Genomic DNA, 14,950 nt, shown 5'->3' on the forward strand with positions numbered 1-14,950 from the left:
GGGGGAAGGGTTTGCAGGGTCTGTGATCAGCTTGTGCACAGTTCTCTGATTGGCTGATGATGAGGTAGCAGGGTGGTGTCACAGGGGTTCACTTTATCAGTCCTTAGGCTCCAGGAGGCCTGGGGCTATGTGTTTATGGTCCTCAAGTGGTTAACATCTTCCATTTGTTTGAGAGGGGGAGGTTTTTTACATCTGTAAAACAACCCAGGAAATGCTATTATCTAGGTACTTTAGAGAGGAACTAAAGCAGAGGATATGGAGGAAGGCCTGTCCTGGGAAGGCTCCATGGGGTCCTGCTCAATTACATCCCTTGTCTGCTGTTTCTCAGAAAATAACCGGCTTAAAACAATTCATATGCCAAAGACATTTTAGGGTGGCAAATTCTGCTCCCCTACACTGCAACAAATATGGGCTAGGCGTGGAGTGGAAACTCGGCAGGTGTTACAGATCAGAGACCACTGTCTCTGCGTGACCTAGCAAATATTTTTTTAATTAAATTTATTTCTTATACAGCAGGTTATTAGTTATCTATTTTATACATATTAATGTATATGACCTAGCAAATATTTGTTTATCAAATAGTACCAAACTGCAGACACAGGAGAAGATCTGAAAACTGAGTCAAAGTTCCGTTTTTGTAAGAGACATTTATATTTATAAGGGAAACCTCTATTTGCAAGGGTGTCTCCCTCTCTGTATCAGGAATAGCAAGATAACCAAATCTCTAGAAACTTATCAATGGAGAAGGCCCTGACTTAAATATTCATAACAACCATACCCTGGTTTACCCTGCTTTGCCTGAAAACGGCCCATAACTGATCTAAACCTGGTCACGATCCTTGTCCTTGAACAGGTCTCAGTAATTAATGATCTAAAGGGAACAAAAGAATGCAGGAACAAAGGACTGTTATCAGGCAAGAGAAGTAACAATAGCAAAGATAGTAAATCAGTGGGAAAGACTCCCAGTTCTGTTTCTGTGGTAAAGATTAGCCTGAAGCACATTCTCTAGCTGGCTTGCAGAATTTAAATTCAAGTGCTCAACCACCAGATCAACCGGAGCCTAAGGGATGATAATGTTGACCCTTTATGACCCTTGTGACTTTGACTAAAGCTTGAACCCTGCTGACCTTTGCCGCAATTCTATGCTGAATTCTCCTCTGTTCAAGCCCCTTCATGAATATGCATGTACTCTTAGCTTAAAATTTCCCCAGTTTTGCTGCTCTGGGAGACACTGCTTTGGGAAAGAGCCCTGGTGTTCTCCGGACTTGCTGCAAGTAGTAAAGCAGAAAATTCTGAGAAATGAGGACTGCCATAAATTCCTTCTCCAGGGGAATTTTATGGCCATGAAGAAGATGGAAAGTCAGAACCAAGATGAGTCTGCACAAAGATACTTCACTAAAATAACCCTTGTGTTTTATTAATTTCCCCGTGTATTTTCTTCCCACAATTTACATATCTGAAGCAAGGTCCTGGTGCGACACGCCAGCGGCAGATGGCAGGCAGGACATGCCAATAGTCTTCGCTCCCAGGGGAAGAGGGAGGTTACAGGTTATGGGGGAATTGACATCCGATTGGCTCATCGGTTGCCAGGGAAACCAGAGGGCCGTGCCCCTCACCGCTCCTTTGATAAGCTATCAAAGTGGAGATAGTTCCGATCTAAAGATTAGAACAGTCACTAGATGGGGCCGGGGCAAGTACACAGGTATTTACTGATTAGGATGTATGATTAAGAGGGAAGGTCAGTCAGGTGAGTAGGGTGTAGGTGAAGCAGGCACTGGTCGAGCAGGGGATGAAGGTACAGAGAGCAAGAGAACAGCCATCTTGGGTGGCCTAATCATACAACGTGTGTGTACGTGGGGGTAAGGCAGGCATGTAGGGCATTGGGCATGATTTTAAGGAATGTAGGTTAATCTACACCTAGTTATACATTAGCTCCCATCCATCCCACCCCTAAACTATGCTGAGCCCCCAAGTGGGGCCTTCATAAAAGAGAGGCTGCAGTTCCTGAAGTGGGTGATGGCAGGAATGAATGAATGAGAAGTATGGAGAGGATGGTACTTAATGAAGGCCACCTTCCAGGTTAAAAGAGGGAGAGCAGAGACCCTGGAACTACTGGATCACGGACTGTTATCCTAGGCCCCAAACCTGAACTCGAATGCAAATGTGTGTATGTGTACAGGTTTCTAAGGAGTTTATCCAGATCTTTCATCCGTTCTTACAAGGATCTGTGAACCCACCTGTTAAGAATCCCCCACCCTAGACTTTAAGGGGAGATGGTCAGAAACAGCAGACCAGCGCCCTTGGCTTTGAACTATGGTGAGCTTTTAAACGGTGTGTTTAATTTGTGAGTTTAGCCCTTCTGTCAGTGCTGAGTCTGCAGAATTTTCCTGAGAAAGAAAGGGACTGTCAGGGAAATTTGTGCTTCAAAGGAAAATTATAGCACACCCTTTTGTGTCATCTGATTCTGTGAGAGCTATTTTACAATTCTGTAGATTGTAGATATGATAGCAATAGAAAATAACTCCTGTCTATAGACATGCAAATTAATTGTCTACTGGTGGGACATTTTCTCCCTCCCTAGTCCACCCTCCCCACCAATCCCTAACCGTGTAAAAGCCAGTTTGGGCCCTATTTACACTTTAATTTCAATATTCCTGATCTATAAATGGCCTCCATTCTTCGAATTCTCCTTTGAATTGTAGTAACACCTCACCAGTTACCTCGTTAGTGAGTTAAATAAAATCTTTTCAAAGGGGTTCATTTTTATACTTGTATGAGAGTCACGATTGTATATTTTTGGGGAAAATTACCCTTTAATAAGACCTTTGTTCTTTATTTGACTGGAAGGAATTTCTAGTGCCACCTCCATAACCATGGCAACCGAAGCATAAGGCAAACAAACCCACAGAATTCCTAAATCTCCCACAGCCTACCCTTTGGGGTGACCAGAGGGGAACAGCACTAGGCTCCTTCCCCTTCCCTCTCGTTCCTCCCCTTCTTCCTCCTTTTGCTCCCCACCCCCTTCCCTTCCTCTCTTCGATTCTCTTCCTCCTCGAGGGCGCCCGCGACCCAGGGGCTAGAATAGTGGCGGGGGCGCGGGGGCGGCTACCGGCCGCTGAGACGCGCCCGAGACCGGGCCGCCCACACCCGGGCCAGCCTCCGGTGTCGCAGGGGGACGCTCTGAGCTTGCAGTGGAAGGGAGGGTTTCCTGAAAAGAAGGAACATTACAAGTTTCTAGTCAGTAAGAGCAAAAAACTAAACATTTTTTTCGGCAAGAAAATTCGGGTTGTTTCAATATAGCGATAAAAATAACAGGCAAAAGCCATGTGGAAAGTGTGCAGGAAACAGCCGTGTAGGCATTGGTGGTTCAGTGGTAGAATTCTCGCCTGCCACGCGGGAGGCCCGGGTTCGATTCCCGGCCAATGCAGAGAGCCTTTTGTTTTCAAAAAATCCTTCCAATTTTAAAAATGCTCTCGTTTTGAACTCGGATACTTTATACATTCGAATTTTGACCTACTCGTATATTTTGTGACCATAAGACCCGGAGTCACTTCTGCAAGGTGAAAGGGGCAGGCTGGCTGGAGACGGGCTGTTTTCCTAAAAGAAACATCCAATTTTCTGTGTTCAGAATATATGGAGTCAATCTGCTCTGGATTCATTCTTCTGTTTGAAGCATGAATAAAGCCAGCGAATGGGCTCTGATGGAAAGAAAACTTTTTCCAACTTATAAAAACAGCTCTCTTTAAATAAAAATATAATAAAGGAATTACCGCGAACCGTAGTCGCCGCGTTCAGCAGAGTGGCGCAGCGGAAGCGTGCTGGGCCCATAACCCAGAGGTCGATGGATCGAAACCATCCTCTGCTAGGTGCTTCTTTTTTTTTTTCCGGGGTTGGGGGGGGAACGAGGTACCGTAGTCTTAGCAACCCTGTTTCCCTTCTTTCTGTACCTCATGAAAATGTGGGTAATTCAGGGGTAGATTTTTATCCCAAGAAAATTTTGTGACGAAAATAATTCACAAATCAGAAAGTCTCTAATGTCAGGTGCCCCATCTCAGGGAGCAGAGAATTAATATTCATCCATCCGCTGAAAGGTGCCCATCTTTACCTACTACTGTATTGTAAAAGAGAATTAAAATTTAGAGTTAAAAAGAACCATATATAGCTGATTTCAGTTTCAGAGATTTGGTTAAAGGGAGCTGGGGTTTATTTAAAATGACAGTTTTCAACAATCTCTCCCCCCTGCCCTGTTTTCCTCCTTAGCACTTATCACTATGTAATATATAGTATATTTTATTTATTCATTCAGTATTTAGTCCCCCTGTGGTTCCTGTAGTATCTACAACATGGCCTGTCACATCTTGGGCGTTGCTCGTTTGTTAAATACGTTAAAAGCTACGATTTCTAATACACCAAAGATGACTATTCTTCATTATTCTTCACCTTCTTCTTTCACCTTCTAAAAAATTACAAAAGAGTACAAAAATTACCACACAGAATCTATCTACTACTTAACATTATGGTATATAAACTACAAATTTCTTTTATATTTAAGGAAAACAACAACAACATAAAATTGAAGTACTCTTCAGCTGCAAACCCAGTCCTAATATCCCCTTTCTCAGGGCAACTCTACTATGAATTTGATGTGCATATCTCCCATTCCTTTTTTTTTTTTTAATGAATAATTTTTATTTGCAAAGAGCCTGAAAACAACTCATATTACAGTTTTCATTTAAGAAACACAATGCTTATTTTCAAAAGCATTGACAAAGTGCCCACATAAAAGGCTTTCCTTTATGATACCATTGACAGTAAGTCTATTTCTATGTAATAATCTATAACTAAACATATGAGTATACCTAATGTCTACATAAATGTCTGGACTGAGAGGCCAAAGGGCCATATTTGATTTTCAGTTGGTTCTAAAGTGAAGGCAACGTCTTTATGAACCTGGCGATACAGGTTTTAGAAATCCAGTCATTAAAGTTCTTTTATCAACTGTATTTAATTTTTTTTTTTTTTTGTATTTAAAGTTTTTTCCACATGAAAATCCTATCACAGTAAAGAATTACTTTAGGTACCAGGCGAGATCTCATTTCATTTTCAGTCTTGCTTACATGGATGCCCATGGCAGACACAATTTCCATCTGAGGTGTTTCAGTAACAAGCTTTCTAATCTCACAGATCACCAGAGGAACATGTGATTAATCAAAAGGAAAAAATTGCCCAGAAAGATGAAACATTATTCACTATTTTCTTCTGTGTTCTATTTAAGAAATAAATTTTCAGTCGGTTCTTGGATATTGTAACCATAGACTGAGCATCTTCTCACAGTGGCAAATTCATGCTTACCTAGAATTTCTTATTGACATGCATAAAAATGAAAAGAGAAGAGCTCTATTATGATAGTGTCGACGAAAAATTAAATCAGCCGATCTCAGAAAGAAATGGAAAACTTTCTTCAAGCCAAATTGAGGATTATAACCAGGGAACAGCCTCTCAGAAAGCTCCGAGAACTGTTCCGCCCATTAGAAGTCAAAACACAGTTATATAAGTTTTTTGAGACAGAGGGCTGTACATCAAACGACGTATTATTGACAGTTTACACAATTCAGATCTGCAAGTACAAAGTTGTGGGTTATCATGGCTCCTTACAAGATCAAGAAGGAAGGTTTTCTTTTAAGGAGTTGTCTTGTTGGTGATAGGAGAATGTTGTTCTTTACGGTTGAGGCCAGTATTTCTGCTGATGGGAGTGGTTTGGTGGATGCATCATGCAGACACACAATGCACAGTGGAGGGGGAGGGGGAGAGGGAGGGAGGTGGGGGCGGGGGCGCGGGGAGCGGAGCCCAAACGGCAGAGAAAATTTTTTATGTCTAAATTTTTCTTGTCTTGCCATAAAACGTGAATTTTATTTCACAATAGTCATTTTATTGTGGGGCCGGGCCTCCAAGCACACTCTCTGTGTATAGCACATCTCCCACAAAAAGCATTTTGCGAGATTGAAACAAAGTTTGTCATCTGTTACATTTGTTAGCAGTAGCTTCAAGTGACCTGGAGGAAGGAGACTTATTTTTAGAAACAGATTATTTCTGCTGGAAGAGAGACTTCAGAGATCACTTTTAGTTCAGGAACAGACCAGGAAGATGAGACCGTCCAGTAAATTACACAGAATGTGGCAGCAGTGGCAGCAGGGCTGGGTGGTGGATAAAACCCAAGCCTTCTGATTCCGCAAAGTGTTATTCTTCAATTACAGTCTTCACTTCATAGCTTTGGATGCCGACTATAGAGATTTCCAAATCTCAGAATTTCCTAGAGAGGCCTAGAAACTGCTTGTGTGAGGCAATAATCCGCTGGCTGAGAGTTGAGTGTCTATTCAATAAGGTTTGGAGGAAGAAAATGGGACTGGGACCAGTTTACCTTTGTCCCCCTCCTTCCTGTCCACACCCATCACCTGGAATCATTTGCATTTTACTAATTATCTACAACTTACATTCTATCTCTGAGTTGTAAAATAGCCTAATCACTCAAAGGCAATCAAAGATGCATACCTCCATAGATCATATAATCCTGGAGGCTCAGCCACGTGGCCCCACCCCACCGGGCACCACTGAAAGGACTCTCTGGGAGCTGTCGACTGAAAAAAAATGCACAACCTAAACGTTGAGAATTATGTTTTATTCCGTGGACCTGCTGAGGACTTAAGCCCAGGTTGCAGCCCCTCAGATAGCTTTGAGGGACTGCTGTGAAGAGGTAAGGGAATAGCCAAGATATATAGGAGTTCAAACAAACAAACAAACACCGGGTGGTCTAGCATCAAAATATCACTGCTAATTAAAGAAAACCAGACATCACAAGTTAATGAATTTAGCGCATTTTTATGTGTGGGAAGATGCAAGAGTCTGGGCTCATTGAAATCGTTCCTTTGATATGTATCTTAAGTACCTAGGGCCAGTATCCTGCTTTTCTCCATCCTGAAGCCCCTCAGGGTGCACAGTCAGTGCGTGGCAGTGGCTGATGGCTTGATGGCTGCGGTAAAATCCTTCGTTTACTGATATGGCAGGTGACAGTTTTTGTCCACAGATCCCATTCACACACTTCCAAGTTTGGTAACTTATTCTGACAACTCATACACATTCTGTTAATAATCTTCCTTTCCCCTTATACTTTTCCAATGCCAAGTTTTCATTCTCAGGCCTGCTTTCATTGCTATACTGACCAGTGGAATTCCAGGATCTAGCCTTGAAAACGCAGACAGTTTTTAGTGCTGGAGAGAGGAACAGATCCTGTAGGGCTTCCTAAAATGGCTATTTCTGATGATGTTCAAAGACATTGACCTCAGAGATTGTTACTATGACCCATGTTACTACAAAGTAACATTTAAATTGTAAAAGTCTGTAAGTGATCGTCTTTCGCAAAGAAAATGTCTTGCCCTAGTAATAAGCTGCTAATTGGCAGCTCCTTTTTTCCTCAAGATCTTTATCTTTGTGATATTTGTTAATCAGAAGAAGACAATTGGTTTTTCCTACTTCTCCCATATGCGTGGAAATAAAGTAAAAAAATATTAAAAGAAATCAGTGATTCACTAGAGAGCTGATTTCAACAGAATTTGAGTCTGTGCCTCATGTAAATAGAGGAAACAAGGAGCTAAAGGAGAGAGAGGGGCAAGCTGGGTTCAGGGAACAAGGGTGGGCCATTCGCAGAAGGCAGTGGAACCAGGAAGGGAAGAGGTGGAGCTTCCGCTAAGATCCTTACCGCCTCTGCCGTCCCCTTTCATTTTATTCATTGTAAGACAGGAGAAATAAGAACAGTTACTAAAAAAAAATTAAAAAAAGGAGAAAAATTTGAAAGGAACAAAGAAAAGTAGGTAGAGGAGAATACATCACAGTAAGACAAATATAACATAATTAGAAAAGAATAAGTTTATTTATTAACTATTTAGTCTACAATAAACTATTGCAAACAACTTTCACCACTTTTACCTCATTGTTGGTAGGGAGCTGAAATTTTTTTATTATTTGTTTAGTTCACTTTTTTATCCATTTACTTAAATTGCCAAAAAAAAAAAAAAAGCTGTTGAATGCCTGCTGTGTGTGTGACCCTCTGCTCTGTCTAGAGCTGCCAAGTGCGAAACAGATTCTTTTCAGTTGAGGATTTAGGAGGATAGGGAGATCCAGGCATTTGATCTGGGTTTTGGTGGTATGGACAGTATACTGGACACTTGATATGGACACAGAAATCTCTGTTAATGTCCAGAGTTCTCCAGCTGTGGGATTAAGGTTTTCAGGAAGCTTTCAGGTATTTTTTGTTTAGTCCACACTATTATACATTTTTTATTAGTTGTGATGAAATAAAATTCATATTTTATGGCAAGACAAGAAAATTTTAAACATAAAATTTTTCTTTGCCTATTTGGGCTTCCTCCCTCCCCTTTAGTGTGTGTGGTACATCTGTATTAACCAGATCTCCCTAGGAGATAACATTCCTTATTAATCTCATCAGGGTCACTATTCCTTAGGAGATAACCTTCCGTGGTAATCTCATAAGGGGCCATGATGGCCCTGACCCACTACTTGATTTGTATGCATAGATCTGGATTGTGTAAACTGTCAATAACACGTCATTGTAAGTACAGGTCTCAGTCTCAAAAACTTAACTGTGCTTTGATCTTTAACGGGTGGAACAGTTCTCAGAACTTTCTGAGAGACTGTTCCTGGGTTATCAGCCGCAATTTGGCTTGAATAAAAGTTTCCATTTCTTTCTTAGATTGATTGATTAATTTTTTTGTTGACAATTGCCAATTTGGAAAATTTCAAGTATTCCTTATTAAAATGCAAATCCTCTTGAAAAAATTGAAAGACTCACTGACCCTGAGCCTGCAGCCCCACAAGGCAACAGTCAAGTGAAATCATAGTGTATAGGCTCTGCAGCCTTCAGTTTTCTGCAGTTCCCACTGGTCCCCTTAGTTTCCAAGTGTGAGTTGGCATTTATCAACATCCTTGTGCTGTGGTTGTTCGTAGGGTAGTATTAAAAGAACAGTGAAATATGCTACTAAAACTGGGAAGGTGAAATACAGTGTCAGAAGTCTTTGTACTTCAAGAAAAATAGCAAAGAGCACCTTGTAGCCAGTTTTGCTTTTATCTGCTAGGCCCCCATGAGCATTTGACTTTTAACCTCTGGTTTAGGGTATATCACAACTGTCTCTTTAGGTACAGTTAAAGCTAAATGTAAACATTTAATGAAAGACAATTTGGAATAGAAAGTTGGGATCAAAGCATGGAAAAAATGGCCTAAATGCTGTTATGGACTCAATCGTGTTCCCTCAAAATTCCTTTGTTTTGAGCCCTAACCCCAAAGTAACTATATTTGGAGATAGGGCCTTTAAAGAGGTAATTAAGGTTAAATGAGATCATTAGGGTAGGGTCCTAATCCGAAAGCCCTGGTATCTTTATAAGAAAAGGAAAAGACTCCAGGGGTGCAGACACACAGAAAAAAGAGTATGTGAGGACACAGCAAGACAGCCAGCTGCATGCCAAGGAGGGAAACCAGTCCTGCCGACACCTTAACCTTGGACTTCTAGCCTCCAGAACTGTGAGAAAATAAATTTTTGTTGTTTAAGACACCCAGTGTGTGGTATTTTGTTGTGGCAGTGCTAGCAAACTAATACAAGCATTTTAATAGGATGTTTGTTTGGACTTAGGCAGTAGAAACTGTCAAAGCAGGACTAAGAGACAGAAACGTTTGGAAAGGAAAAAAAAAGTCTACCTGTAAAGAGGTCAAGAGTCAGACTTTGAGGAAACCCCCCCCCACACACAAGTATTTAAAATGGTGTGTGTTGGAGGGGGGAGCTGCAAAATGACTGAGGTTACCACGTGCACATTGGCCTGTTCATGGTGGAAAAATTGCAACTCACATGGTAATTATTATCCTGACAAGTCCTGACACATCTTCAAAGAGCAGTCTAGCAAAAATCAGGGTGTCATTGTTTTGTCAGGTGTTTAGGTTTACAGAAAACATTCAAGTATTTATTACTTTGAGGACCAGAACTAGGGTGAGCAGGACCCTATTATTTTTTATTTATTTTAGGGTGCATAATATTTTGATTTCTTTTTTTAAATTTTATTCCTTTTTATTTCCACAGCTCTGAACAGAGCACAAAACAATACCTCTCTCCCTCTCTCACATGCGCACAAGTGACTCTTGAAGTGACTAACAGATCCGGCGGTTAAAGGGAGACAGAAATGATCACTCTACTCATCCTAACTCACTGTTAGTAAAAAGTTGAAGTTAGGAAGCATTTCAGTTGGATCTGGAAAACACGACGCCTTGGATCGGTCCTTCTGTTTTCTTGCCACAAGATGGCAGAAGAGGGCAATACTTCTTATTTCACCCACTCTGAAGGTAATTATCCCTCTGATCTCTTAACAGTGGAAGAAAAAAATCTCGGAAAAAGCAAATACTAGAAAGAGGGGATGAATATGATGCTGATGAGTTCAGGATGAAATTAGGGGACTGCTCTCCACCAAGTAGGGTAGCTTGTCTGTGGGTTTTGTCGCCAACTCCCAAGACCTAATGACAGGGGCGCAGGGACTGGAAAAAGAATCTCATCTTAGAGGAGTGAATGACAAACCCGTATATTTTGCAGACCCATTGACCTGTTGGCATGAATTCCTGGAGGCTTGTTGTCTGTGACAGGGACAAGACTGTTCGTCTGACATAGGGTCTATACCTACAACTTTAAGGAAAGTGACAATAGGGAAAGAGAGGAAATGTTACAGCCTGGAGGGGGGATGTGGTAGTAGGGGCTTATTTTGCTGTTAATGGGGGAAAAAAAGATTTACAATAGCAGTCGTTTACTGGTGAGAGGGGATGACAGGGTAGAGGAAAATGTTAATGCTTCCAACTGCAAAAAAAAAGAATTTAGGCATTGTTGAAAGGTGCAGGGGAGGGGGGAATTGAAGGACTTTCGATCATGCCTTGAGACTCCATTCCCTAATATTCCTAGTTAGCCCATGCGTTAAGTAAGTACGCCCTTCTCTTAAATACTGAGTTCTCTGACTTCTATCGCGGGATTTTAAATCGTGGACTCTAAAGTCACTGCCAGATAACTACTCCCCCAGCCTAGCGAGTCCTGGCATATCTCCTTCCGGCACATCGATTAAACATTGGAAGAACGCGGCTTTCCCAAATTGCTGGGTTCCTTGTTCAAACTTTTGTCCTTAAGGAACGTCCCTGACCTTTAATATTCCCGTTGCACTTTGACATAAATCACTTCAACTCACCCTAAGATCTCCGTAGGATAGGCAAGTCTAATGTTACCGTACCCATTCTGTAGTGGATGAGAGATAGACACCGAGAGGTTAATTTCGCCCAGGATTCGACTGCATTGTACCGTTCATTGTCAGCTTTATGGCTCTTGGCTCCAGAGCCCGGTGCATTTCCGCAGATAAAGCAAGTCATCCTTTTACTTTCGAGAAAATCTCTTCAAAACGCACAACCCTGATGGCAGACTATCTGGCCAATTGCAGCCCACGGCGGGCTTTTCAAATAGTGCTTCTGCCCAATCAGAGACGGGGAGCGTTCCTTGCGTTGAAAAAGTGTAAACAAAAGCGAAATTTTGGCTATTGCAGCTGAGGGCAAAACTGAAAATCTTTTTCAAAGGACGCCAAAGAATCCACACTAAATTTGCATGACACTGCATAAATGCGTATACTAGAATATTTACGGAGGGCTTTTTAAGTTTTTACCCCGTTTTCCGCTCCCAAACCAACCCCCTACTCTCCCGAGAGAAACTAGACTACAGGCAAGTGCACCAGCTATTTCTCTGAAAGTGTAGGTGGCTCTGAAAAGAGCCTTTGGGTCATGTGTGGCAGCGGGCTGGCTCACTTGGAGCTGGTGTACTTGGTGACGGCCTTAGTGCCCTCGGACACGGCGTGCTTGGCCAGCTCCCCGGGCAGCAGCAGGCGCACGGCCGTCTGGATCTCCCTGGAGGTGATGGTCGAACGCTTGTTGTAATGCGCCAGGCGCGACGACTCACCCGCGATGCGCTCGAAAATGTCGTTGACTAAACGAGTTCATGATGCCCATGGCCTTGGACGAGATGCCGGTGTCCGGGTGGACCTGCTTCAGCACTTTGTACACGTAGATAGAGTAGCTCTCCTTGCGGCTGCGCTTGCGCTTCTTGCCATCTTTCTTCTGGGCCTTGGTCACCGCTTTCTTGGACCCCTTCTTCGGAGCCGGGGCAGATTTAGCCGACTCAGGCATGATGAAAAAAATTACAAGATTCCCGAGAAGCAAAGAGAGAATAGTGAGTCGGTCGAGTCCTTTTTATTTACAAATCCATATGCAAATAAGGTTTGGTAAAGTTCTTCGTCGGATTGGCGAATATTAGTGATGACGTTTTTCAATATTGTCCAATCAGAACGCGCATTATTAGGAACTGCATTTGTCTTGTTTAAAATGGGACAGCAACTCTGGCCAATGGAATAGCTTCTTTTTCGCGCGCAGCTGCGGTTATAAATTGTGGGTTTTTCTTTCTCTTTAGTCTTTTTTGGCGTAGGTGCATAAGCTTTGCACTATGTCTGGACGTGGCAAGCAAGGCGGCAAAGCTCGCGCCAAGGCCAAGACTCGCTCCTCGCGGGCCGGGCTCCAGTTTCCCGTAGGCCGAGTGCACCGTCTGCTCCGTAAGGGCAACTACGCCGAGCGGGTCGGGGCCGGCGCGCCGGTGTACCTGGCGGCGGTGCTGGAGTACCTGACGGCCGAGATCCTGGAGCTGGCGGGCAACGCGGCCCGCGACAATAAGAAGACGCGCATCATCCCGCGCCACCTGCAGCTGGCCATCCGTAACGACGAGGAGCTCAACAAGCTGCTAGGCAAAGTCACCATCGCTCAGGGCGGCGTCCTGCCCAATATCCAGGCCGTGCTGCTGCCCAAGAAGACTGAGAGCCACCACAAGGCCAAGGGCAAGTAAGATCTGAATTAATACTCCAATCTCTAAGAACAAAGGCTCTTTTCAGAGCCACCCACAACTTATGTGGAAGAACTGAACACTGTCCTGAAACCTATCACGAATCCCTGGCTAAGTTTACAGTACTGTACGTTGAAATATGTAGTCCTATTGATTTGACCGAGCATGCGTTAACTCATCTGGTAAAAACTAGTTTGCAGTTTACTCTTGTAAAACCATGAAAGCGGCCGCATTTATTGTCCCCTCCCCAGGAACACATTTCCGGTGATTATTTGTTCCAGCAAATGTTAAATATTAAACCAATTTTGTCTTGTTTCTGGGTCTTTACCGTTAAAACCCGATGGTCCATTAGTTAACTAAAACTGCCCCTACTCGAAAGCTCCTTTCAGAGCTACTCCTATTTACAGGAAAACACCTAATCACTGATCAATGTAAATGTATCATTACTCCAGGCCTGCTTAAGTACACAGTTTGCATATTAAAGTCCAATCAGCCATTTGATTGCATCAAAATCAATTAATGAAGTCACAGTCATTTACTAGTATTTAGTCAAGCACACATCAAGCTCCTCCTTCCCCACACCACGCTGGGCAAAGTTGTGTTCAGGAGGCCGGTGTGCCAGTCTATTCTGAACCTTTATTTTAGGTCTTGGTGCACTCATTAAAAATACATCCTGATGCAATTATGAAATGTAACTACTATTTAGAGAGACTAACAAATACATTATTTTGCTGTAATTTCCCCCTACATTATCTGAAAAGGAAAAAAGACTCCAATGAAAAAATGCATTTCTTTTAGGACAGTTTAGGCGCTGACTTCCACAAATTCTGAACCAGACTCCTTTTTTGCTGGAGTCTTAACGTTTTGGTCGAAAACCATAAACTCAGGATGGAGTACGACCATAATTCTTTCCTGCGAAAAACAGAAATCACAAAATAGTATGGACAACAAAACTTTTCAGAGGCGGTAAAAACCAAATGAGGATTGAATTAAAAGCCAATCAGGTTACTCCCTCAAAGTTCTGGCCAATCAGGATCGGATCATCTGTATAAAGTCTGGTCCTGGGAGCGCTCAGTTGCTTCTCTCGCGGCATTAGCACAGAAGCATGGCTAGGACCAAGCAGACAGCTCGCAAGTCCACCGGCGGCAAGGCGCCACGTAAGCAGCTGGCAACTAAGGCGGCCCGCAAGAGCGCACCGGCCACGGGCGGCGTGAAGAAGCCGCACCGCTACCGGCCCGGCACGGTGGCCCTGCGCGAGATCCGCCGCTACCAGAAGTCCACGGAGCTGCTGATCCGCAAGCTGCCGTTCCAGCGCCTGGTGCGCGAGATCGCGCAGGACTTCAAGACTGACCTGCGCTTCCAGAGCTCGGCCGTGATGGCGCTGCAGGAGGCGTGCGAGGCCTATCTGGTGGGGCTCTTCGAGGACACCAACTTGTGTGCTATCCACGCCAAGCGTGTCACTATTATGCCCAAGGATATCCAGCTTGCGCGCCGCATCCGCGGGGAGAGGGCATAAACTGTCCTTTCTAATCTGCCTTGGGCGCATTTGCTTTCTTCCAAAGGCTCTTTTAAGAGCCACTTCTGTTCTCATTGAGAGTAGCTGTTATACTAGGGTGGGTATTTAGAAAATGCGGGAGAAGGGTTTCTTTCAGGAACTACATATTTGTCATGCAAAATGGGTATACAGAATACTTGCCAAGGCTACACGTGCCGTGTTCGTTTTGTTAGCTATCTAAAAGGACTTGCTGAACAGCAGCTTATAACGGCAACAGTGTCTCCAGCAATAAGGTCACCTGGACCCTGAGTAATCAAAGATTTCACTAGAAGGAATCAGTCAACAAAAGAACTCTCAACCAAGTAAACTGGGATTCAGAGCATAAATACTAGCCAGTCCCTCCCCCACTTCGGATATAGTGGGGGTGCGGAGTTCTGGCTGACTGTTCTGTGATGTATTGGCAGTGCATGGAAGGACAAGCACTTTGCAT

At 43.3% G+C, this 14,950-nt stretch overlaps 2 protein-coding genes, 2 non-coding genes and 1 pseudogene across 4 annotated transcripts; 4 read left to right on the forward strand and 1 right to left on the reverse strand.

Annotated features, from left to right (window-relative positions):
* Nucleotides 1–3,356: 3,356 nt before the first annotated feature.
* On the forward strand, nucleotides 3,357–3,427 carry TRNAG-GCC (transfer RNA glycine (anticodon GCC)). The gene has a single exon. It is a non-coding gene; the product is annotated as a tRNA-Gly (tRNA).
* Nucleotides 3,428–3,793: 366 nt separating this feature from the next.
* On the forward strand, nucleotides 3,794–3,865 carry TRNAM-CAU (transfer RNA methionine (anticodon CAU)). Its single transcript has one exon. It is a non-coding gene; the product is annotated as a tRNA-Met (tRNA).
* A 7,999-nt stretch (nucleotides 3,866–11,864) lies between these two features.
* Nucleotides 11,865–12,262, reverse strand: LOC132527614 (histone H2B type 2-E-like; annotated as a pseudogene).
* Nucleotides 12,263–12,547: 285 nt separating this feature from the next.
* LOC132527604 (histone H2A type 1) lies at nucleotides 12,548–13,224 on the forward strand. The gene has a single exon (XM_060163507.1). The coding sequence runs from the start codon at nucleotides 12,576–12,578 to the stop codon at nucleotides 12,966–12,968; it is 393 nt and encodes a 130-aa protein (XP_060019490.1). The 5' UTR covers nucleotides 12,548–12,575; the 3' UTR covers nucleotides 12,969–13,224.
* Nucleotides 13,225–14,070: 846 nt separating this feature from the next.
* Nucleotides 14,071–14,481, forward strand: LOC132527594 (histone H3.1). The gene has a single exon (XM_060163494.1). The coding sequence runs from the start codon at nucleotides 14,071–14,073 to the stop codon at nucleotides 14,479–14,481; it is 411 nt and encodes a 136-aa protein (XP_060019477.1).
* Nucleotides 14,482–14,950: the final 469 nt, after the last annotated feature.

This window comes from Lagenorhynchus albirostris, chromosome 10, assembly GCF_949774975.1.
Source record: "Lagenorhynchus albirostris chromosome 10, mLagAlb1.1, whole genome shotgun sequence".
NCBI classification, from domain to species: Eukaryota; Metazoa; Chordata; class Mammalia; order Artiodactyla; family Delphinidae; genus Lagenorhynchus; species Lagenorhynchus albirostris.